Source organism: Ruditapes philippinarum, unplaced genomic scaffold (genome assembly GCF_026571515.1).
Source record: "Ruditapes philippinarum isolate M1 unplaced genomic scaffold, ASM2657151v2 ctg56_1_1_1_1, whole genome shotgun sequence".
Classification (NCBI taxonomy): domain Eukaryota; kingdom Metazoa; phylum Mollusca; class Bivalvia; order Venerida; family Veneridae; genus Ruditapes; species Ruditapes philippinarum.
This window is the reverse complement of record NW_026862156.1, coordinates 290059-317372: the sequence shown is the minus strand read 5'-3', so window position 1 is coordinate 317372 and position 27314 is coordinate 290059. Positions and strand designations below refer to the sequence as shown.

The 27314-nt window shown below is 35.0% G+C and overlaps 1 protein-coding gene across 2 annotated transcripts in view; it reads right to left on the bottom strand.

Annotated features, from left to right (window-relative positions):
• The window catches only part of LOC132718131 (ras suppressor protein 1-like), a 146417-nt gene that overhangs the window by 62455 nt on the left and 56648 nt on the right, over positions 1-27314 (bottom strand). For both annotated transcript variants that reach the window (XM_060701757.1, XM_060701755.1), the window contains one exon: positions 8595-8647. In XM_060701757.1, coding sequence (XP_060557740.1) covers positions 8595-8647 — 53 coding nt within the window. The remainder of the gene's footprint in view (positions 1-8594; positions 8648-27314) is intronic.

Genomic DNA, 27314 nt, shown 5'->3' with positions numbered 1-27314 from the left:
GGTATATTCAAAGTATCAATACAACTGAGTTAAAATTATAAAAAGATAGAAAATATAATATTATAACATTAAAACTGGGATATTTTTTTGTTAAAAGTGTACTTTTAATCCACTTTTGACGGCGTTTTGACAGAAAAAGTAAATTTTGAGACCATCCCCAAATGTAAAATCCGTTACTGACAGAAGCACTTGCTATTCATTTTCAATAATTTTTAGTGTCAGTACGTGTTATATCTGTAAAAGCTTTTGAAAAATTATAAAGAAATGATTTTTACACCAAATCATGTCAATATTTTATTACTTTACTAGATGTTGATAAATAGTTTTCCGTTTATTTCTTTTGGAAGCGCTTATAAACAGTCTGACGGTGACAACATCAGGTTACTCTCGTTCTGATTTATGTAAGAAAAACTCGCTGTGCAATATGAAATAAATAAAACAAAATTAGCGACGGATGGGAAATATATCACTCTTTTTGATGGTATAATTGTATTATTTTGAAAAAGGCATATTTGATGGAAAGGAGCATTGTTACTACCATGTTATCCGTTATACCCTAAAATCCGCTACTGCCTAAACAACTGTATTGATTTTTCGGATAAGCAGCACCGGCATAAAGAATATACCAGATTAGAAATGGTAGTTTCTTCATAAAGTAATGTACATATGACATATGTTAATAATTAACGCATATTATAAAACGAGGCATAAATTCGTTAAAGTCGTTACCATTCTTCGCATTTATAAGTTTTGGAAAATTACGGATAAGCACATAGCGTTTCGTGGCTTAGGGAAAAGCCATGAACCAGTTGAAAGTTTGCAATTGGAATATTTCGGCTTTGTACATTGCGGTTTGCAACATTGAGATTTGGCATAAATGATATTGATAAGAATCAATTATGAAATAAACATATAGTTTTGGCAATAGTCCATTTTGATTTTTGACCCGAATTCCGCTCCATACATAATGCTTGTTCAATTTGACAGTCAAGTACAATAAACAATTGTTATTAGAACATTTATGATCGCCAAAGGTGTGAAAAACATGCCCTGGAGGTAAGCATTTATCTGCTCTTTTGTTGTTTTACCTGTCCATCAGTCAGGCATCAAATTGTTTCCAAAAACTCAAATTCATATCATAACTGTGACATGGGCAACCGGTGGTGAGTATAAATAAACTAAAATTCACACATATATCTTTGACATGTAAACCTCGCTGAATTAAATAACCCACACAAGCCAAAAATCAATTTTAAATCCTGCACTGTAAATAGAGAAGTAATTGGCGTTTGATTAACTAGGGGACACAACTAAAGCTGGACTGTAAATTACGATGTAATTTATAGACCAGCTTTAGTTGTGTCCCCTAGTTAAACAAACGCCATTACAGTAATGGCTAACTGTTTACACTACATTCATGATTTGTTTTTCTTTCGAAAGTTTTTGTTTCTTTTAAATATAATTAGTATTATTTGTGAATATAAACTAGAACTATCACTAAATGTGATTAATACCCCCACAAGTCTGCTTCGGAAATGAGGATGTTACTAGTAACAGAATACCTTGTAATAGAATTGAAACATAGAGTTATGGTTGTGGGCAATTAAAGATAATTGTGGTTCATGTATGTTGCATTTCCTTTCAATGTGGTTGGCCATTGATGAAGTTTAATTGAACAAGATATGTTTGTAAAACATGTATGCCCCCTATCAGCAGCCAATTAGTCATGTGATAAGGTTATTATGCATGACTTCTGACCCAATGATCAAACAATTAATAAGGGTTATCAAGTATCTACTGGTCATGACCTTAACCTTTGACCCCTTGACCCAAAACTCAATAGGGGTCATCTACTGTTCACTACCAATCATCATACAAAGTTCCTAGGCCTAAGCGTTTTTAGTTAATTGATCAGAAACCATTTTTACCTACAAGGTCAATGTGACCTTGACCTTTGACCCCTTGACCCCAAAATCAATAGGTCATCTGCTGGTCATGACCAATCACCATACCAAGTTTGAAGTTCCTAGGCCTAAGGGTTCTTTAGTTATTGATCGGAAACCGTTTTAACATACAAGGTCAATGTGACCTTGACCTTTGACCCCAAAATCAATAGGGGTCATCTGCTGCTCATGACCAATCACCATGCCAAGTTTGAAGTTCCTAGGCCTAAGCGTTATTTAGTTATTGATCAGAAACCGTTTTTACTTACAATGTCAATGTGACCTTGACCTTTGACCCCTTGATCCCAAAATCAATAGGGGTAATCTGCTGGTCATGACAAATCACCATACCAAGTTTGAAGGTCCTAGGGCTAAGCGTTCTTAAGTTATTTATCAGAAACCGTTTTTACTTACAAGGTCAATGTGACCTTGACCTTTGACCCCTTGACCCAAAACTCAATAGGGGTCATCTGCTGGTCACGACCAATCATCATACAAAGTTTGAAGTTCCTAGACCTAAGCGTTTTTAGTTAATTGATAGGAAACCATTTGTACCTACAAGGTCAATGTGACCTTGACCTTTGACCCCTTGACCCCAAAATCAATAGGTCATCTGCTGGTCATGACCAATCACCATACCAAGTTTGAAGTTCCTAGGCCTAAGGGTTCTTAAGTTATTGATTGGAAAGCATTTTTACCTACAAGGTCAATGTGACCTTGCCCTTTGACCCCTTAACCCCAATATCAATAGGGGTCATCTGCTGGTCATAACCAATCACCATACCAAGTTTGAAGTTCCTAGGCCTAAGGGTTCTTTTGTAATTGATCAGAAACCGTTTTTTACCCAAGAGGTCAATGTGACCTTGACCTTTGACCCCTTGACCCCAAAATCAATAGGGGTTATCTACTGATCATGACCAATCACCATACCAAGTTTGAAGTTCCTAGGCCTTAAAGTTCTTTAGTTATTGATCGGAAACCGTTTTTGCTTACAAGGTCAATGTGACCTTGACCTTTGACCCCTTGACCCCAAAATCAATAGGGGTCATCTTCTGATCATGACCAATCACCATACCAAGTTTGAAGTTCCTAGGCCTTAAAGTTCTTTAGTTATTGATCGGAAACCGTTTTTGCTTACAAGGTCAATGTGACCTTCACCTTTGACCCCTTGACCCCAAAATCAATAGGGGTCATCTACTGATCATGACCAATCACCATACCAAGTTTGAAGTTCCTATGCCTTAAGGTTCTTTAGTTATTGATCGGAAACCGTTTTTGCTTACAAGGTCAATGTGACCTTGACCTTTGACCCCTTGACCCAAAAATCAATAGGGGTCATCTACTGGTCATGACCAATCACCATACCAAGTTTGAAGTTCCTAGGCCTAAGGGTTCTTTAGTTATCACTCGGAAACCATTTGGTCTACGGACCGACGGACCGACAAGTGCAAAGCAATATACCCCCTTTTCTTCGAAATGGGGGCATAATTACTCTGTAATAAGTCCAGAAAGACAAAGAAAAAGAACAAAGGGCAATAACTCTATAAATACTGAAGATAGAGTTATAGTTCTTGTGCACTGCACTTCCTCTTATTGTGCTTGACCATTGTATGAAGTTGTTTTGAATTCTAACCAGTACGTTTTAAGTTATGCTCCGGACAAGGAAAAGTATCAAAGGGCAGTAACTCTGTATTTTGTCAAAATGGAGTTATGGCTCTTGTGCACTGCACTTCCTTTTAATGTCCTTGACATCTGTATGAAGTTGTACTGAATTCCAAACAGTAGTTTTCAAGTTATGCTCTGGACAAGGAAAAGTAACAAAGGGCAATAACTCTGTAATTAGTCAAGATGGAGTTATGGTTCTTGTTCACTGCACTTCCCCTTATTGTGCTTGACCATTGTATGAAGTTGTTTTGAATTCCAACCAGTAGTTTTCAAGTCATGCTCTGGACAAGTAAAAGTAACAAAGGGCAGTAACTCTGTAATTAGTCAAGATGGAGTTATGGTTCTTATGCACTGCACTTCCTCTCAATGTGCTTGACCATTGTATGAAGTTATAATGAATTCCAACAATAAGTCTTCAAGTTATGGTCCGGACAAAAGAAAGCAATGGAAAAGTAACAAAGGGCAATAACTCTGTAATTAGTTAAGATGGAGTTATGGTTCTTGTGCACTGCACTTCCCCTTATTGTGCTTGGCCATTGTATGAAGTTGTTTTGAATTCGAACCAGTAGTTTTAAAGTCATGCTCTGGACAAGGAAAAGAAACAAAGGGCAGTAACTCTGTAATAAGTCAAAATGGAGTTATGGTTCTTGTGCACTGCACTTCCTCTCAATGTGATTGACCATTGTATGAAGTTATAATGAATTGCAACAATTAGTCTTCAAGTTATGGTCCGGACAAAAGAAAGCAATGGAAAAGTAACAAAGGGCAATAACTCTGTAATTACTTTAGATAGAGTTATGGTTCTTATGCACTGCACTTCCTCTCAATGTGCTTGACTATTGTATGTAGTTATATTGAATTCCAACCATTAGTCTTCAAGTTATGGTTCGGACAAAAGAAAGCAATGGAAAAGCAACAAAGGGCAATAACTCTGTAATTACTTTAGATAGAGTTAAGTTCTTGTGCACTGCACTTCCCCTTATTGTGTTTGACAATTGTATGAAGTTGTTTTGAATTCCAACCAGTAGTTTTCAAGTTATGCCACGGACAAGGAAAAGTAACAAAGGGCAATAACTCTGTAATTAGTCAAGATAGAGTTATGTTTCTTACGCACTGCACTTCCTCTCAATGTGCTTGACCATTGTATGTAGTTATATTGAATTCCAACCATTAGTTTTCAAGTTATGCTCCGGACAAGGAAAATGCAACGGACAAAAAAAAAAGCAATGGAAAAGCAACAAAGGGCAATAACTCTGTAATTACTTTAGATAGAGTTATGGTTCTTGTGCACTGCACTTCCCCTTATTGTGTTTGACAATTGTATGAAGTTGTTTTGAATTCCAACCAGTAGTTTTCAAGTTATGCCCCGGACAAGGAAAAGTAACAAAGGGCAATAACTCTGTAATTAGTCAAGATAGAGTTATGGTTCTTGTGCACTGCACTTCCTATCAATGTGCTTGACCATTGTATGTAGTTATATTGAATTCCAACCATTAGTTTTCAAGTTATGCTCCGGACAAGGAAAATGCAACGGACGTCTGGACTGACCGACCAACCGACCGACCACCGGGTGACTCCTATATACCCCCCCAAACTTCGTTTTTGGGGGTATAAATATGTTTACATCATTGAAGTGTTTAAGAAAAAGATAATATCGATATTCATTGAACAGTAAGTAAAAATCGTCAGCGTTATATATATATGCGGTGGGTGGGGTAATGCGATATTTTCGCAATGAGCTTTCTAATGAGAGCCTCGTTAGAACGCGGTGTTGAGACATTGGACCCCACCATGAGCGTTATAATGAGACTGTAGTGTATATATGTATACATACATACATACATACATACATAATACATACATACATACATACATACATACATATATACATATATATATATTAGTGAACAACTTCATGAGGTGATGATATCATATACCAAATAATAAAGCTCTAGGCCTTGTATTTTCAAAAAAGAAGATATTTTAAATTTGCATTTTTGAAACACCTTTTGTGACCCAATGACCTACTTATACAGACCAAAACCATTTGAACAACTTTGGAAGGGGACCACCCAAGGATCATTCGTGTAAAGTTTGGTTACTGTCAGTAATTAGTTTCAGAGGAGATACTGTTTACTGTTGATGATGCACAAGGACGGCCTGTGGGGGATCACAACAGCTCCCCATGAGCATATTGTGCTCAGATGAGCTAAAAATACATAAGCAAAATTCAATCATTTGATCGTCAAGGTCAATTAAACTTCAAGGTCATATCTAAACAAGAAAGGTTTTTGTCACAAAAGCATATGTCTCCCAAAACTATGTATGGTCACTCATGTGAAGTTTCATTGAAATCCCATCAGTAGTTTGACCTCTGAAAGCCGGACAAGATTTTTCTATTTGTGGCTCTTGCGGCCATTTTATACAGCAAAGCTGAACATGCCGTGATATGCACAATTAGGGATGGTACTGAGCTCCTGTGAATTTTGGTAAAATTCCCGCCAACAGTTTGACCTATGATAGCCAGACAGGATTTTTCTATTTTTAGCTCTGGCAGCCATTTGATGTGCAGCAAAGCGGAACATGCCATCGATATGCACAACTAGGGATGGTACTGTTCACTCATGTAAAGTTTCATAGAAATCTAAACAGCAGTTCTATCTGTGAAAGCAGGACAAGATATTTCTATTTAAAGCTCTGGCGGCTATTTAGTGCAGCGAAGCTGAACATGCCAGCAATATGCGCAACAAGGGATGGTACTATTCACTCCTTTGAAGTTTCATAGAAATCTAACCAGCAGTTCTGTAAAAGCTGGACAAGATATTTCTATTTATAACTCTGGTGGCAATTTTGTGCAGCAAAGTGAAACGTGCTGGCGATATGCACAGCTAAGGATGGTACTGATCACTCCTGTGAAGTTGAGTTGAAATCCCACCAGTAGTTTGGCCTGTGAAGGCCGGACAAGACTTTCTATTAAGCCTGACAAGCTTAAAGCAGACGGACAACCAGACGGAAGTTCTAACGGGACAGTAATAATGTGGCTACTCTATTGTTCTTTTTAGCCACACAAAAAATAACCACATAAAAGCATTAGGGAATGAATGACATCAAAGAGAAAGAACCTATTGTCCCTCTAGCCACATTATTACTGTCCCGTGAGAGCGAACAGACAGACGGACAGATGACGAAGAGGCAAAAACATTTTGTCTCCCAAAAAGTTTGGGAGACATAATAAAAAAGTTATACCCAGTTAAGCAAAAAACAAGAGAATTTCATTAATTTGACATTGACAGTCAAGGTCAATTACATTGACAGTCAAGGTCAATTAAAGGTCAAGGTCATATCTAAATAACTTAATATATTTGTTTGGTAGCAAGTTTTCTTTTGTCCAAGTATAAATGAAATCTGTACATAAATAACAAAATTATGACAATTTTACCAAAATTCAATATTTTCACTTGAAGGTCTATCTTATTTAAAGGTCAGGGTCAAGGTCAGTTCAACCTCTCATTAAGTCATGTCCAAAAAGGTTGTTTTGTCCAAGTATGAAGATAATCCATTGATTGAGTCAAATATAGCAAAAATCAGTGAAAATTCAATAATTTAACCTTTAGGTCAAGGTCATAAATGAGGTCAATTACAATTTGACATACATAAAGGTCTTATCCTAAAAAAATGTTTTTTGTCTTAATATGAACTCAATCCATTCACTTATAATAAAGTTATAGTCAGTTACAGCAAAAAATTGAAAAATTCAATAATTTGACCATCAATATTAAGGTCATTTATGAGCCAAGGTCAAGGTCTGTCACTTGTTCACTTGAAGGTCTATCCTAGGAGATTGTTATGTTCAATCCATTCAAGAATAACAAGGTTATAGCTACTTATAGAAAAATCTGCATAAAAAAAAACGAAGCAAAATTTAGTCATTTGACCTTGAAGGTCATGGTCATTTATGAATGAAGGTCAAGGTTAGTCTGGTCTACTAAAAGGTCTTGTCTCAAGGGTTGTTGTGGCCAACTATGAAAACAAAACACCAAGAACTTAAGAACTTGTGATCAAGTTAACAGTTTGCGGACTGCATCGTCAACAGCAATGTGGATATGATTGTAACAATACCACTACTATTTACTTTTCCTTTTTTTTAAAGTCAAGTTAAAAATGAACAAAGGGCAATAACTTCAGAGTTAAGGAAGGGTCAGGCTTACAGTTCTTATGCACTGCACTTCTACTTATTCAGATCTATCTTCCTACAAAATTTGAAGTTGATATCTCTTGTACATTCTGAGTTTTGTCCTAGACAAGAAATCTGCAACTAAGCGACCAACCAGCCGACTGACCACCAGCTGATTCTAGTAAACAGCCAATAGGGGGTGGGGGGTGTAAAAATCATATTTACGATCCATAACTTTGACAAAAATCATTGAATTGAAAAATGCAGAAAATATGCATAAGTAGATTTGGTACTAATCATTCCTGTAAAGTTTGGATGAAATTATACTAGTAGTTTTCGAGTAGTTGTTGATGGAATTTTAACTGAGGAGTCTGCTACAATAGTTGTGTCTCATTAATATACAAAATGTCCCCATTATTTTTTATTTAAGGAGACATTTGTCCATAGTTTTTTGAAACTTTGGTAAAACACTGCCTAAAGTATGTCAATGGTACAAGTTACCAATGAGCTATTGTGCCTTTTCATTTGTTCATGATAAAAAGATACCTAAATACTGTTGATACAATGTGATAAGCGATAGATTTCCCATTTAGGTAAGGACAATATAGTTTTGATACAGCTAAAAGTACTGCAACCAACAACCGTATAATGTATGCAAAATGAGCAGGTTAATATTTTCGAACACATTTTAAATAATCAAACAAATCAATAAACATGTACCTGGTATGTAATCACTTAATATTACAAGACTACACTTCCAGTAGAAAATTAAAAGTAAATTCTAGTTATGTAGGCTAAAACATAGTACATACCCAAGATTTAGTATTTTCAGTTTTACCATTTGACTTATGGTTTGGGGTAATTCCTGAAATAAAAATACCTAACACTTAAAACTTTTAAACACAAGAGCAATGTTAACATTAGTGTTGTCCCGATTGTCGCTGAAAATTGAAAACTAATCAGACCACCCCGAAGTCGGCGACAATCGATAGTCCTTTTTGTAAATCGATTATTTTAGTGTTCTACCACCGCTAAATTACCAGCCGACCCTAAACTTTTTTGCCTAGGCCTAAAAAAAATATATCTGTGTTTCGGGGAAACCGACCCTACTAAGTAAAAGCCGCCGACCCTAGAGGTTTTTTCTTTTCATATTTAGCGATTTTTTTCTACATGTCTGAATAAAAATTCAAAGAGTTAATTTCTATGACCTGTTTGATTGTAAAAACGAAATTAGTTAAAGAACTTTAAAGATATTGACCCACATTAGACGAATTTTGGACAAGTCAAATAAACAGCAGTAAACTTTGTCTTCAAAGTTACGTAAACATTGGTAAATTTTGCCGTAAATTACAAATTTGAAAATTTTGTTTTACAATGCCTGTTTAACTCATAAGATATTTAATTCAATATAAACAAAATCAACAACAAACAGAATTGTGAGTGTCTCTGCAGGAAACAGACACATTTTCGTTTGTCACATATTTTCACGATGCCGATTTTTACGATTAAAAGATAAAGTAAACAAAAGGAAAATTTGTTTTGTTAAAATGTGTCCAATAGCACTTTCAATATAGTTTATTGGTGAAAATAATTTAAGGTAGTGTTGACATTAGTTTAGATTCAGTAATTTGCCAGTATGTGTTGTACATAAAATACTTTCTTGGGGGGGGGGGGGGGGGGGGGGGGGGTGTGCAGTTAATCAGGAAAGAAACAGTATAATGGTCTGATGATACAGGGTTTAAGAAATTATTTTTCAAATATTTTCAATCATTTGTTAACGGTAAAGTATTTCCCATTTGGAACATATTACCATTATTTTTCATAAAGCCTTCAGCTTTCGCATGTACATGTATGTTGAGAAGCGCCCTTTAAAGTACATAAATTACTGGTAGTATATCACATGACGACTCCCTGCACTGGAAACGGTGAACAGCTGATTGTCATTCGATGTTTTGCGCATTGTGAAAGAAGCACGTTTTTCATAGAGCTTTTATTGAAGTCTCTGATATTTTTTAGCGTGGTAATTTTTTACCGTATTTTACTGTTTTATTTTCAGTAAGTATTTCTTTATTCTTTATTTCTTTATATCCAAGTTATTTATTTCGTGTGTGAGCTAATCCAGGGCGTAGTTTCCTGAGATAATTATGAGCTCAAGCGGAGACGAGGGTCTTCGCAGCCAGAGTAATTCTGGGTCCGAGGAAGATTTTTCTGGTTTCGAAAGAGATGATATCCCTATGGTGGGTGCTAATATTGAAATAAGGGCCGTAGAGCCATAGTCAAAAAACAAGAATAGTAAATAAAAATAGTAATAAAGAGGTTGCTCAACCCAGTTATAAAGAGAAACAAAAATCTAAACAGAAGAAAACGAAGACTAAAAGTCAAGTAAGAAATCAAAGAAGAATAATATTGATTTGGAAAATTTAACTTCTGATGATATTGCTAATTTGAAGAAAAAATTGGGTCTTTCCTCGGGTTTACAACCTGATAATTATGATGATGAAGTGTTTTTTGAGCCCGATTATAATGATTATGATGAGTGTCCTATTACTAGAAATCAACCCAGACCAAATTTAAGGGTTCAAGTTAATGCTTATGATGTTTCAGACTCTCTGGTAATCAAAATCAAGATAATTCTATTAAAGACAAAAATATGTCTCAGAGCATGTTGAATGCCATGTTTGGGGATGCAAAGAAAATACAGACCCATCTGATAATGAATGGTCAATGCCGAAATTAAAGTCGGTAGTGAAAGACGATCCAATTCTTCCATCTTTGGCGTCCCTTATAAATACTGCCTGTACTTCTCAATGTGAGGTTGATGACATGATGTCGAGGTATAAAGTTCCTCAGAATTGTGATAAGCTTTGTCCTCTTTTAATTAATTCAGAAAATATTAAACAAAGAGGCCCATGATGGCCCTATATTGCTCACCTTAAGGAATAGATCTTATAAAGTATTTTTCTTTTTAAAAACAAGCAACAGGTTTAGAAAATTCTTTAATGTCATTTGAAGGTTAGTGTCAAATGTAATGTTTTTTTGGCCGACAGCAACAGGAATGCTAACAAGTGTATAGAAATACCTCTTTTTTCTTTTCTTTAAAGTACAGGTTGCTAAAAAATACACTCCCTGTAGCGTGTTTACATCATGAAAATTTTAACAATGACATCATAATTAACAAGACAAAGTACAAATTTGGATAATACTTCAATAAAAATGGGTCAAAGACAAAAATGGCCGGGTTGCATTTGTATACCAAATAACATGACTCATGAGGCTGTGATGTTACAAAAAATTTCCTACCATTGACCATTAATATCGATCATTTAACTAAGTCGGTAAACTGGAAGTGGATAAGCGATAGACCTGAACTTTGCAGTCACAATACCAAATATCAAGAGGCTGTGATATGTATGTAGTAGCTACGAAAACTGTTACGGAAATTACCTTCCATTTACAATTAATGCCGAAAATTTCCCTAGGTCAGAAAACTGAAAGTGGATGAGCCACATACCTGAAATCATATCAATGCTGTATACCAAACATCAAGAGGCTGTAATAAGTAGTTGCTGAGAAAATTGTTACGAAAAATTTGTACCATTGACCATTTTTATGAATTTAACTAATGAGAAAATTGTTACGAAAAATTTGTACCATTGACCATTTTTATGAATTTAACTAAGTCAGTAAACATGAAGTGGATGAGCGACAGACCTAAAATCAAATCCCATGGTATGGGACAATGTGTTAATGCTGCATACTAAATATCATGAGGCTCTGATAAGTAGTTGCTGAGAAAACTGTTACAAACAAGCAAATTCGTTGAATTTATATCCCCCGCCGAGTACTGGTTATTATTAACACAACAACTGAAGACATAAGGCTTTATTTATATATTAATCATGGCATAAACAGAAATATTCTTTGAACTTGATAAATATTCAGGGCAATAACAGAGCCATAACTTTGTGTTAAATAGTAATATCTGGAAATGCCAATGAGATGTATGCATACTACATAACTAATCAAGGGCCATAAATCTGAGTTATAAGTATCTGACTGGATCAAGGCGACTATATGCACATCTCCTCTTAGTATCTCATAAAGTTTCATTGAATTCCAGCCAGTAGTAGCAGAGAAGTAGCGAGGAAACAAATATTTTTCTATATGGATACTGCATAACTAATCAACGGCCATAACTCTGAGTTAAAGTGTCTGACCGGAACAAGCCGACGATATGCGCATCTCCTCTTGGTATTGAAGGTTCCCATAAAGTTTCGTTGAATTCCAGCCAGTAGTTGCAGAGAAGTAGCGCGGAAACGATTTTTACTCCATATGCATACTGCATAACTAATCAAGGGCCATAACTCTGAGTTAAAGTGTCTGACCGGAACAAGCCGACGATATGCGCATCTCCTCTTGGTATTGATGATTCCCATAAAGTTTTGTTGAATTCCAGACAGTAGTTACAGAGAAGTAGTGAAGAAACGATTTTTACTCCATATGCATATTGCATAACTAATCAAGGGCCATAACTCTGAGTTAAAGTGTCTGACCGGAACAAGCCGACCATATGCGCATCTCCTCTTGATATTGATGATTCCCAAAAAGTTTCGTTGAATTCCAGCCAGTAGTTGCAGAGAACTACTCCGGAAACGATTTTTACTCTATATGCATACGGCATAACTAATCAAGGGCCATAACTCTGAGTTAAAGGGTCGGACCGGAACAAGCCGACGATATGCGCATCTCCTCTTGATATTGATGATTCCCATAAAGTTTCGTTGAAATACAGCCAGTAGTTGCAGAGAACTACTCCGGAAACGATTTTTACTCTATATGCATACTACATAAATAATCAAGGGCCATAACTCTGAGTTAAAGGGTCTGACCGGAACAAGCCGACGATATGCGCATCTCCTCTTGATATTGATGATTCCCCTAACGTTTCGTTGAATTCCAGCCAGTAGTTGCAGAGAACTACTCCGGAAACAAAATTTTACTATATATGCATTCTACATAACTTATCAAGGGCCATAACTCTGAGTTAAAGGGTCTGACCGGAACAAGCTGACGATATGCGCATCTCCTCTTGATATTGATGATTCCCATAAAGTTTCGTTGAATTCCAGCCAGTAGTTGCAGAGAACTACTCCGGAAACGAAATTCGGACGGACGGACGGAGGACGGACAGATGCGCATCTCCTCTTGATATTGATGATTCCCATAAAGTTTCGTTGAATTCCAGCCAGTACTTGCAGAGAACTACTCCGGAAACGAAATTCGGACGGACGGACGTACCAAAATTTAATGTTTATGAGGCAAATCAGCTCATAAACACCACCTGGACCAACGTCCATAAGCAAAATAAGCTCATAAAACCAAAAAAATAGCTCTTAATTTGAATTTTATGAGTTTTTGTTTTTTATTTAACTACGGAATGAAGCTCATAATAATCAAATGTTTGCTCCGATGGATGGACGGACGGACAACGCCAAAACTATATCCCCCTCCCGAAAAATGACCCAACCTGCCTGCCTGGAATCAAGTCTCAATACATGATGGTAAACAGTATTCTTTTTTTCATATATGTAAATTTTTTTCGAAAACCAGTATTATAGTTGTAACAGATATCCCATTAGTTTTTAAATATTAAAATATTTTTTGATAGTGTTTACTCAGGGGTATCATGTTGACCCAAGCATCTGTGGTTTATCATATTAGAACACCCTTTTTAAAAAAAAAAAACAACAACAAACAGCAGGGATCTCAGGAAGGTCAGAATTTCACGTGGCAGACTGTTTGACCAAAATTTTCATGAGTCAATTCAGTTTTTTCTTCTCTTATTTCTCTACATGAACCATTTTCATGTTTCAAAAATTACTGTTTGGGGAAGTCATTTTGAGAAGATTTTCAAGTTTAAATTGATTATATTATGAGGTTAAGTTATTTTAAAATTACGCAATTTTCTAGCTTAGTTAACAATATGACAAAGATAATTAAGATAATTACCATAATTATTGTTCCATTTTCACTTACATTTATTGAGGTCAATAACACATGTGTACATGTATAATTTTATAAATCATAACATGGGACGTCGGGAGGTGATATTTACATAAATACTGAATGTCATGCCTTAATACTTCACAAATAGTTAACAAAATACCTGTTTCAACGAAGCACACCGATAATTGTATTCATCTTCAATTCTTTATTATGAAATACGAGTTTATGTTACAAAATTTTTCAATTTACTTGATTGGCGGACGTTTCGTCAAGTACTTCCGGTTTAGTATAATTTATAATCTCAACTCGAGGTCAGATTGATACAGATGTTTTCTGAGGCAAAGTTTTTTTATAAACTGATTGGTATGCATTATTTAATGATTTGAATCGTATGTTTGTTCTCAGAATTAAATATTTTGACATAATTTGTTCATCAGTAGGAGCAGTGGGGGCACATCCCCCTTCTGCCAACCCCCTGATGCATCTTTTGAATGGGGGGCTCACTTTTTTAGCAACATTTCTCAAACAAAAACATGTGTTTCTGGTCCTGACAGGACATTTTTTCACTATTTGAGGCCTAAAAGAGGGGGGGGGGGGGTCGAAAGTGTGTTGTTTCGCGTATATATGAGGTAAAGGGTTAAATCAGATTGGGAACCTGGACAGTATGTTTCAAATATTTTTGTTGTGCTGAAGCCAAATGGGAAGTTTAGGCCAATCATTAATTTGAAACATTTAAATAAATTTGTGGTATATGAGCATTTTAAACAGGAACATTTTAAAATTGTTTTAGATCTTGTGCAAAAGGACGACTTTTTTTTACTTCAGTAGATCTTACTGATGCTTATTTTTCAGTTCCTATACACAAAAAGTTCCAAAAATATTTGAAATTTGAATATGATTATATTTGTTGGATGTTCTTCCATTTGGTTTGAGTTCAGCACCACGGGTTTTTACAAAAATACTTAAGCCAGTTTATGCTTGGCTGAGGCATCAAGGAGTAAGATGTTCATTTTACATAGATGACTCTCTGAACATGCATCAATTGTACGAGTCGTGTTATAATAATACTGATAAAATTTGTTCTATGTTGACTTCCTTAGGGTTTGTTTTAAATAAAGATAAATCTGTTCTTACTTCTACAAGAAGAATTGTCTTCTTTGGTTTTATTTTAGATTCAGTTCAATTTAAAGTTTTTCTAACAGAAGAAAAGGTTAAAAAAATATTGTTGAAAGCAAATTTATTACTGAACCAGGTTGAAGTTGTAGTTCAGTATTTAGCATCTTTTATTGGGTTGATTATTAGTATTTTTTCATGCTGTCCTAGAAGCTCCTATGTATTATAGAGCATTAGAGAGGAACAAAATTGAAGGTTTAGGTTTAGAATTTAATTTTCAGAATAAAGTCAAACTTTCTGATATGAGTAAGCAAGAGTTGTTTTGGTGGATTAATAATATTCACATCAAGAATGGAAAGCCTATTAGACCTGATAAAGTGTCGTTTCAGTGTAATACAGATTCCTCAAATGTAGGTTGGGGTTGTTACGACACTTCTTCTGGTCAAGTGGCTAGCGGCAGATGGAGTGGTACTGAATGTGTACAGCACATAAATGTTTTAGAATTATTAGCAATCTTCTATGCTCTACAGTCTTTATATTCTAATAAAAGGAATGTTCATATATTGTTTCGTTGCGATAATGCGACAGCAGTAACCTATATCAATGACATAGGTGGCATGGCATCAGAAGTACTTGATAAACTTGCCAATAAAGTTTGGAATTGGTGTATAGATAACAAGAACTGTCGGAGGACAGTATTGGCTCGACAATTCGAAAAAGTTGTCACAAGGGTGTTTTATCGAGTATAATAATGTTTACCTATATGAATACATAAAATTGACCGAAAAGTTACAAAGGCTTGTTCTTAAGATGTTTTATCAAGTAAATCACTGCTTTATTATTATGAATGCATAAAATTGTCCCCAAAAAGGCACAAACCCTTCAGTAGTTATGGAGATAACAGCTTACAAGTAAAACTTTACAAGTTGAAAAAGGGGAATCAGCCTAAATGCAAGATAGAATTATGGATCTTGGTCAGTGACCTAAAATTATGACCCTAAATGCATATGTGAAGTTTCAAATAAATATCTTTAATAGTTATTGAGATATGTAAAACTTGCATGTAAACATTGACCAAGAGACTAAGTAGAAAAGGGGAGATAAATCAGCCTAAATGCAAGATAGAGTTATGGAACTTGGTCAGTGACATACAATTATGACCCTCCATGCATATGTGAAGTTTGAAATCAAAATCTCTGATAGTTATTGAGATATGTAAAACTTACATGTAAACATTAACCAAGAGACTAAGTAAACAAGAGCCACCCCCGGGCGGGGGCAACACTCGACTTTTTACTTTCTCTAAAAGCAAACAAAGAAATGTTTGAACAAAATCTTTAACGTTTCCATTTTATAAAATTAATCAGTCTGTCTTGTCACATTAGTTTTGTCTATATATTTTAAATAGAAACACGCAATTCTATAAATAGAAAATTTTATAAATAGAAACACGCAATTCTATAAACAGAAACAAACAATTCTATAAATAGAAAATTCTATAAATAGATACATGTGATGGAGTCAAGTGATGAAGTCATGTGGTGGTGTCACGTGGTGGTGTCACGTGGTAGAGTCACGTGGTGAAGTCATGTGGTAGAGTCAAGCGGTGGAGTCACTTGATGAAAGCACGTGGGGAAGTCAGGTGGTGAAGTCACGTGGTAGAGTCACGTGGTAGAGTCACGTGGTGAAGTCACGTGGTAGAGTCACGTGGTAGAGTCACGTGGTGAAGTCACGTGGTAGAGTCATGTGGTAGTCACGTGGTGGAGTCACGTGGTGTAGTCACGTGGTGTAGTCACGTGGTGTAGTCACGTGGTGAAGTCACATGGGTAAGTCACGTGGTGGAGTCATGTGGTAGTCACGTGGTGGAGTCACGTGGTGAAGTCATGTGGTGGAGTCACGTGGTGGTGGTGACACGTGTTGTTGTTGTTGATGATGATGATGATATATATATATATATAAATAAAACAAAAAACACAGTCCATGAGTTAACTTATTTAATTATTTGCCAACCGGTTTCTCTTATGATCATCAGGGCAAATGTGACGTCGTCGCATAGTAACGACGACGTTTTTGTGTACACATGTGTACGCATAATCTAAAAATAGTAACGTCATTATATAGTATTAAGTTTTTGATTAAAAACATCAATAAAATAGCGTTCTTAAGATAACCTAGCTGAAACGTTTTTAATATGAAATTTATAAAATGGGAAAATACAAAATTTCGGGTCTTTTTTAGAGCATCTATCTAAATGCTCACTTAAAGGTAATTGTCTTGTTGATGGGTCTCTTATCTGCTGAGCATGAACAGTTTTTCTGTTTCTGAGTTTGTCGCCTGTTTGGCCTATGTAAAATTCTTTGCAGCCGTTGCAAACTAAAACATATAAAACGTTTTCAACAGCCTGTACGAAAATGCCTACCCGGACTACACCCTGATTTGACATGGGATCAGAAATTTATTCCCAGCCAGGTTTTTTAAGCTATTCAGTTGACTATAGAGAAGACAGAAATCTATTTTTAGATTTTTTAGTATACAGTATATAGTGTTTTCAGGGTGGATTCAACGAAATATTTAAATGAGCCAGAAAAAATACCACCCTGAAATGGAAATCCAGGGCAGAATTTTCACCCACACAGATTTCTAAAAATAGATTTACTTCTAGTTAAATTGAGAGCAATTTCAGGGTGGGATAAATTTGAAATATTTAAATGAGCCATAATTCACCCTGATTTCTGTTTAAAAAGTCAGGCCAGACTTTTTTCCTCCCGTTATTATCTCGCCCTAAAATTTTGCAAATCCCACCCTGAAATTAAAATAAAAATCCACCTAGATTCCTGATCTTTTTAGAACCAGCCCAAGAAAATATTCTTAAATAAATTCCATCATATTCTGAGCATTATGTATTTTAGAATAATAGGTGATAAAAAGTAGCTGATGACAAACAATGAACATAATGCTGAATTGATCATCTTCACAATTCAGTGGTGGCTATTTGCTTACAAATTTTCATCCATGATATTTGACAAAATAATAATTCATTAAGAATTTTGTTTCACTTATCTGTATTTGATTTTCATACAATTAAATACATTTCAAAAGTCATTCTTGTTTGATATTTCCACTAGATATCTGCCAGCTGTATTACATAATTCCACTCTATAATAACTGGACTACACAATCTGTAAACATATGAAAGCAGTGTAGGAATATGCTATAGATGTAACACCTTAATATAGAGAAATATGTCCATACAGTGATGTTTAAAAGGTATATTGCATTAATTGCAATCAAAACAAAAGAACAAAATGATTGATGAAATTATTTTAAAGAAGCTACAGCATTATAGACATATATGTACTGACTTTATGAAGTTATTAATTCTATAAAATTTGCAGGGATGAATACTTTTGATAATTAAAACTGAAACTAATTTTGATAGAATTAAATGAAGACAATAAAAATTACCAGTAATATTTCTTCCATTGTATTCTTTTGTCCCGCAACTACACCATTTTCTTCTTCTTCATCCTCTTGTCACATGTTACTGAAATATTTGGCTTCAACCTAAATTTTGGATGTAGAAAACAAAAACAAATATGCAATCATGCTATAATTTTTATTTCATTTTAAGACTTCAATGGGTTTTTTTTAGAATGGAATGATCAAAATGTATAGTTTATTTAGAAAAAATAAGAATGATTTCTATTTTCCCTCCATATTGTTAAATAGGTTTCCTGGAAATTTATTTAATTTCTTTTCAGAATACTGGGCTTACAAAATTCATTATTATATGAAAAATTAAAAATATTAAGAACTGTAATTTAATTATAACTTACCATTATCTGTCACGATTGGCTGCTAATTTCCCCTCCATTTTTTCAAAATGAGGTAACCGAAGTTTAACAACTATTATGCTCCATGTTTATATATATGTTAAAGTTTCACAATAAATTTTCCAAGAAAGTTCTGTATAGCTAGGGTAGTTGAATTCTTAAATCTCATTATCTATATAATTATCAAAACTCATTTATATATTAATACATAAGTGTAAGATGATTTATTTGAATCAAAATCAACAACTTAAGCCTTCAATTTTTTTCTAAAGAAAATGAACCATGCTGGAAACAATTTTCAGGGGTGTGATATTTTGCTCTGGATTTTAAACTGCTGTCGGTCAATCTGTGCTAACTTCTCTATTTTCATCTGCAGATAGCTCAGTTTAACATAAAGTATTTTGAAATACTGTATAAAAGTTCCACTTAAAGGTTATTTGTTTATATAAACTGAAAGCTGACCTTAGACATTATGAGATTCTGGGGCAGATTATGAGGATGGTGGATACAAACTAAAAATCTTTGTACATTACTTTTTTTTCAGCTGACCAATTAATGCATTAAAATAAAAAAATTGCTTGTCATAAGTTAATATAGATGCAATCAGTTACTAGTAACAATTATCAATTTCATAGATAACAATAAATCATTTTGGGATCTAAATAATTTCCACATATTATATTTATTTAATTTCAAAAAAAAAAAAAATGATAAAAAATAATTCAGTAAAATGAAAATAATTTTTTGTTAAATGGAGTTTACCATAAATAAGTGATAATTTCTAGAAATAGACATTATAAAAACGTTTTTCTTCTGAATTTAAAATTCAATTTTGTTCTGAACAGCAATATGTTAACTGTATTATTAGTGTAAATTGCAATATTCATTTCTAATAACTCCAAGTCAGAAAAATCAGGCTGGAAATGAAGAACTTTAAAGAATGTATTAAAAAACTGGTTCCCTTCAAACATTTTCTAACTTTGAAATATCTGGGTAGATTTTGCTTATATTTCTCCAAGTCAATAAAATCTGTGTCAAAATATTTTCAAAAGTGCAAATATTCCTGTCTCCACCCCTGACTTTTACAAAAATGAAGACGGTGTCAGGGTAAAAAAAACTTGAATTCCTTGTGAGATTTATTGAAAATTCAGGGTCCATGTCTATTTCACCCTGATTTTGCCAATTCTGGTTCAAAACAGGCCTGAATCGGTCCTGTTTTACATAAAATCCATGCTGATTTTTCGTACAGGTGTACAGTCCATATTTTCAGGCGACAAACTCAGAAACAGAAAAACTGTTTAAAGATGCTGTTCATACATGCAAAGCTGAAGGCTTTATGAAAATTAATGTGCCAGAGTCATCCAAACCTGGGGTGATGGATGAGGGACATTATTGGAATAAAGCCGGAGGCCGAGCATGTATGAACCCTCCCTTGCTCTTTTTCTATCGAGTGTATACTATATACATTGTGGATATGTGTACATTGGTTAATGAATATTTACCCGACCCTTGTGTTGTTATCGCCAACAAAATTTTTTGCTTTAAACTATGACAGCTGTTCACCTGATATACTAATTTATTTACTTTAAAGCGCGCTTCTCTACCGATATCGGCAAAACATTATGCTGTTCATACATGCAAATGTAATTTGATATGAGGTAAGAAAAACAAGTATAAAAGTATGTGCACATTTACAAATGTAAATTATAAAATTTATCACATTTTTAAAGCATATTTAACATGGTTTGTGATACTTTAGCAAATTATAGTATGTGTTACAACATAGCATTATAAACTTTAAGATCTACTATAGTAAAATTAGTGATCTACAATACTACTTATTAATATTTTGACTAGTACTAATAGTGACTGTCATCAGTGTATGTGTTGTTTGTTTTGAATTCAAAGAGTAAATTACTTTTAGTCTTAGAGAAAAGAGTTTATTTATTCATTCTCAAAATGTTGTTACTACTGTATACAAGGATTTGAACTTTAAAAGAAACTAGAACAATCACTAAATGTGATTAATACCCCAACAAGACTGCTTTGGAAATGAGGATGTTACTAGTCACAGAATACCTTGTAAAAGAATTGAAATAGAGTTAAGATTGTGGGCAATTAAAGATAGTTGTGGTTCTTGCATGTTGCATTTCCTTTCAATGTGGTAAGCCATTGATGAAGTTTTATTGAATTACTCTGTAATAAGTCCAGAAAGACAAGTAAAAGAAACAATGGGCAATAACTCTATAAATACTGAAGATCGAGTTACAGTTATTGTACACTGCACTTCCTCTCATTGCGCTTGACCATTGTATGAAGTTGTATTGAATTCCAACTACTAGTTTTCAAGTTATGCATTGGACAAGGAAAAGTAACAAAGGGCAATAACTGTAATTAGTCCAAATAGAGTTATGGTTTCTGTGCACTGCGCTTCCTCTCAATATACTTGACCATTGTATGAAATTGTATTGAATTTCAACTAGTAGTTTTCAAGTTATGCTCTGGACAAGAAAAAAGCAATGGAAAAGTAACAAAGGGCAACAACTCTATAATTACTCTGGACAGAGTTATAGTTCTTGTGCACTGCACTTCCTCTTATTGTGCTTGACCATTGTATGAAGTTGTTTTGAGTTCCAACCAGTACGTTTTAAGTTATGCCCCTGACAAGGAAAAGTATCAAAGGGCAGTAAATCTGTATTTTGTCGAAAAGAAGTTATGGCTAATGTGCACTGCACTTTCTTTTAATGTCCTTGACAACTTAATGTAGTGGTATTGAATTCCAACCAGTAGTTTTCAAGTTATGCTCCGGACAAGGAAAAGTAACAAAGGGCAATAACTCTGTAATTAGTCAAGATGGAGTTATGGTTCTTGTGCACTGCACTTCCTCTCAGTGTGCTTGACCATTGTATGAAGTTATATTGAATTCCAAACATAAGTCTTCAAGTAATGTTCCGGACAAAAAAAACAATGGCAAAGTAACAAAGGGCAATAACTCTGTAATTAGTCAAGATGGAGTTATGGTTCTTGTGCACTGCACTTCCCCTTATTGTGCTTGACCATTGTATGAAGTTGTTTTGAATTCCAACCAGTAGTTTTCAAGTCAAGCTCCAGACAAGGAAAAGTAACAAAGGGCAGTAACTCTGTAATAAGTCAAGATGGAGTTATGGTTCTTGTGCACTGCACTTCCTCTCAATGTGATTGACCATTGTATTAAGTTATATTGAATTCCAACAATTAGTCTTCAAGTTATGGTCCGGACAAAAGAAAGCAATGGAAAAGTAACAAAGGGCAATAACTCTGTAATTACTTTAGATAGAGTTATGGTTCTTGTGCACTGCACTTCCCCTTATTGTGTTTGAGAATTGTATGGAGTTGTTTTGAATTCCAACCAGTAAGTTTCAAGTTATGCCCGAGACAAGGAAAAGTAACAAAGGGCAATACCTCTGTAATTAGTCAAGATAGAGTTATGGTTCTTAGGCACTGCACTTCCTCTCAATGTGCTTGACCATTGTATGTAGTTATATTGAATTCCAACCATTAGTCTTCAAGTTATGCTCCGGAGAAGGAAAATGCAACGGATGGCTGGACCGACCGACCACCGGGTGACTCCTATATACCCCCCCCCCCCCCCCCCCCGCGGTAAAAAAGGCAAAACTCGATTATACTATTATACTATCGACAGACAATCGATAGTGGTGGTACGATTATCGATAATGATTTTTGAGTCTGATACCCAGCACTAGTTAACATGGCCATCCCCCGCCAAATGTGTTTGCTCATAGGGAGAATGTATAACTTATAATGTAATAGAGCAGAATAATTCAAATTTTAAGAGGTCTTTTGGTAATGAAAACTGGTGGCTAAAGTGATTACAGATTTGAAACCTATATGAATATTAATGGCTGAAAATAACAAAGGGCATCAACTGAAAAATAATGCAGGGCAGGTTATCATTCTTGTGTGCAGCATTCCTCCTCAATGAGATGTATCCACCTATGAAGTTTCAAGTTGATACCTGTAAAACTTTTTGAGATAAGCTCCTGACAAAAAGTATAAAAAATAAACAAGAGGGCCATGATGGCCTTGAAGTCGCTCACCTGTATATAGGCCCCCAGAGTGGGGCCAGTTTAAACCCCAGGGCTTTTATTTGAACAAACTTGGTGGACACCCATTATAAGATGTTTCATGCTAAACATCTAAGGTCTAGCTCGTTGAGTTTTTTAAAAATTGATTTTTTAAGTTTTAACTATACACATGTCACATATAGTTCAAAGCAATGACACCCCTAGGGCAAGGCCAGTTTTGCCCCCAGGGCTTTTTTTAAACAAACTTTGAAGACACTCACTAGAACATGTTTCATGCTTAATATCTAAACTCTAGCTATTTGGTTTTTTTCAAAGAAGATATTTAAGTTTTTACTATATGCATATAGGCCAATTTTGACCCCAGGGCTTTTTTTTTAACAAACTTGATAGACACTCACTAGAAGATGTTTCATGCCAAATATCTAAGCTCTACCTCTTTGGGTTTTCTAAAAGAAGATATTTTAAGTTTTTTCTATCGGTTGCCATGGGAACCAGAGTTCTGCATGGAATTTAATTCTTTGAACAATTTTTAAAGGTGACCACCAAAGGAACATTCCTGTGAAGTTTGGATGAAATTGGCTCAGCGGTTTATGAGGAGATGTCATTTAAAGTAAAAAGTTACGGACGCCGGACGGACGGACGACGAACGAAGGCCGGACGAAAAGCGATCACAAAAGATCCCCCTGTCACTTTGTGACAGGTGAGCTAAAAAGGGCAATAACTCAAAAAATATGAAGGGTAGATTCATCATTCTTGTGAGCCTCACACCGCCTGAGGAAGATCTAACCACCTATGAAGTTTCATGTTGATATCTCAAACGCTTTTTTGGTTATGCTCTGAACAAAAATTAAGTTTGAAAAATAACAAAGGGCAATAACTGAAAAATAATGCAGGGTAGGTTATCATTCTTGTGTGCAATGAGATCTATCAACCTATCAAGTTTCAAGTTGATACCTCTAACACTTTTTGAGATAAGCACCGGACAAAAGTATGAAAAATTACAAAGAGCAATAACTCAACAAGAACTGTCGCGGGAGAAAAAAAGCTATTCGAAAAGTTGTCACAAGGGTGTTTCATTGAGTATAATAATATATAATAATACTAATAATATGAATACATAAAATTGTCCGAAAAGGTACAAAGGCTTGATATTAAGATGTTTTATCGAGTTAATCACTGCTTTATTATTATAAAAGCATAAAATTGTTCAAACAAGAGGGCCATGATGGCCCTGAAATCGCTCACCTGTATATAGGCCCCCGTGGTGGGGCCAATTTTAATCCAGGGGCTTTTATTTGAACAAAGTCGGTAGACACCCATTTAAAGATGTTTCATGATAAATATCTAAGCTCTGGCTGTAAGAAGATTTTTTAAGTTTTTATTATACACATATAGGGAAAAACAATGACCCCATTCCCCTCTGGGAGGGGCCAATTTTGTCCCCAGGGCTTTTATTTAAACAAACTTGGTAGTCACTCACTAGAAGATAGTTCATGCTTAATATCTAAACTCTGGCTCTTTGGGTTTTTTAAAAGAAGATTTTTTAAATTTTTACTATATACATATAAGGAAAATCAATGATCCCCGGAGTGGGGCCAATTTTAACCCAAGGGTCCTTATTTGAACAAAAATGGTAGACACCCATTAGAAGATGTTTCATGCTAAATATCTAAGCTCTAGCTCTTAGGGTTTTTTAAAAGAATATTTTTTAAGTTATTACTATATGCATAAAGGGAAAAACAATGACCCCCTGGGGCAGGGCCAATTTTGACGCCAGGGCTTTTATTTGAACATAATTGGTAGACACCCACTAGAAGATGTTTCATGCTTTAAATCTAAGCTCTAGCCATTTGGGCATTAATAAAAGAAGATTTTTTAAGTTTTTACTATATATAAATAAGGAAAATCAATGATCCCTGGGGTGGGGCCAATTTTAACCCCAAGGCCCTTATTTGTACAAAAATGGTAGACACCCGTTAGAATATGTTTCAGGCTAAATATCTTAGCTCTAGCTATTTGGGCTTTTTAAAAGAAGATTTTTTAAGTTTTTACTATATACAAATAAGGAGAATCAATGACCCCCGGGGGCGGGGCCAATTTTGTAAAAGTTTACGGACTGACGGACGAACGCCGGACGAAAAGCGATCACAAAAGCTCACCATGTCACTTTGTGACAGGTGAGCTAAAAAGGCACAAACCCTTCAGTAGTTATGGAGATACCAGCTTACAAGCAAAAACTTTACCTAGAATTTCTAAGACGAAAAAGGGGCATAATTATGCACACAAAAAACAAATCAGAGTTATGGGACTTGTGCCAATCATGTTAGATAAACGCAGAGAACAAAATAAGTTAGTGTGTAAAGTTTCAATAGCAGAAAAAGGGGCATAAATATGCAAAAAGCAAATCAGAGTTATGGGACTCATGCCAATCATCTCATCTTAGGTAATCACAGAGAACAAGTGTGTAAAGTTTCAATTAAGTAGTTATGGAGATACTTGCTTACACGCAAAAACTTAACCAAGAATTTCTAAGTTGAAAAAGGGGCATAATTATGCAAAAAAGCAAATCAGAGTTATTGGACTTGTGCCAATCATGTAAGATAATCACAGAGAACAAGTGTGTGAAGTTTCAATTAAGTAGTTATGGAGATACTTGCTTACACGCAAAAACTTAACCAAGAATTTCTAAGGTACAACAAGGCTATTCAGAATGCTATTCAATATAGAGGAGATTAAAGGCTGCTGATTGTTTGGTATGAGGAAATGGAACAGAGACTCTTGACGCCAGACCTGCTTGTGCAGACAAGGCAAAACTTAAGTTCTTGAAAGGTAACTTATGAACTGAATGAAAATATCATTTTTGATTCTGCGTATATTTTCTGCCTTGGAGTATTAATAAATAAGAAGTCTGTTCTTCCACGTCTGCAATGCTGTTTTGTTAAGGTTTTAATCATATCTAGGCACTCAACTTGAATATAGAAATATCCAATAGTCATGTAAAAATGTAAGCTTATGTTTTTAATTATTGTAACAATTATTCATAATATTTTTTTGTTTTAGATTGTGCGCTGGAAAAGTGGCTGACAACCCAAAGGACTGAAATCCATAGGGTGATTCTGCACCTCCTCAAACCGTCCAGGAATAGAAAGATAAACTGAAGATGATAAATTGACTAATGTATTGCTATTTTTTGAGACAATAATTCCATAATTATGGAGACATTAAAAAGGATTATTTTTAAAATTTGTTTGCTTCTCTTTTAGTGTACAGGGTGACTTTTAAGCAGTTTCCAGCTATTGCCACCCACAAGGTGGAAAATTTCTGAAAGGGTGAAAATAGGTGGCATTTAGTGGAAACTGAATTTGCCATTTTGTGGTGGAAAAATGGTGGAAAAGTGTCTAAATACTCCACCAACTTTCCACCCTAATGGTGGCAAAAGGGGCAAATAAGTGGCATGAAGTGGAAAATAAGTTTGCCACCCTAAGGTGGCATAATGGTGAAAGTTTGTCTAAATACTCCACCAACTTTCCACTCATTGGTGGCATTAAGTGTAAAAAAGGTGGAATTTACTGGAAAATTATATACCATCAGTCCTGCTCAAATTTTTCACCATTTTCATGATTTGGGTGGCGTTTTGGTGGCATTTTGGTGGCATTATTGGTGGAAAATTGTCTAAATACTCCACCATTGAAAAGGGTGGCATTTAAGTGGCAAATCTAGGGACGGGCGGCCAAAAATCATTCAACTGGAAAACCCGTGAAACATGCGCAAGGACTTGTGCTACAGATCAATCGTGTAAAGTTTCATTGAAATTGCATTAGTGGTATAAGAGAAGTAGTCCGGACAAACTTTAAAAGTAAAAATTATTAAAGGGCCATAACTCTTACAAAAATCATTAAACCGGAAAATGCTGACAATATGCACAACTAGACTTGGTACTGATCATTCCTGTAAAGTTTGGATGAAATTGCACAAGTAGTTTATGAGGAGTAGTCCGGACCAGTTTTGTGACGGACGGATAGACGGACAGACAGACGGACAGACAGACAGTGCACAACTAGACTTGGTACTGATCATTCCTGTAAAGTTTGGATGAAATTGCACCAGTAGTTTATGAGGAGTAGTCCGGACAAGTTTTGTGACGGACGGACAGACGGACGGAGAAGTGATCCCTATATGTCAACACTACACCGTAGAGGCGACACAAAAATGAGGACGGTGACCCCAATTATTTTTTTGCTTAAAATGTTTCTGTTATCATATTCTAACAGCATGCCAAGTTTAAAGAAATTGAACAGTTTTAATTTTGCCTATATGCCTATATGACTCCCGAAAACGTCTTTAAAAGTATTTTTATTTTTAAAAACAAGCACCAGGTTTATAAAATTCTTTAATGTCATTTAAAGGTTAGTGTTAAATGTAAAGTATTTTTGGCCAACAGCAACAGGAATGCAAACAAGTGTATAGAAATACATCTTTTTTTTCTTTAAAGTAC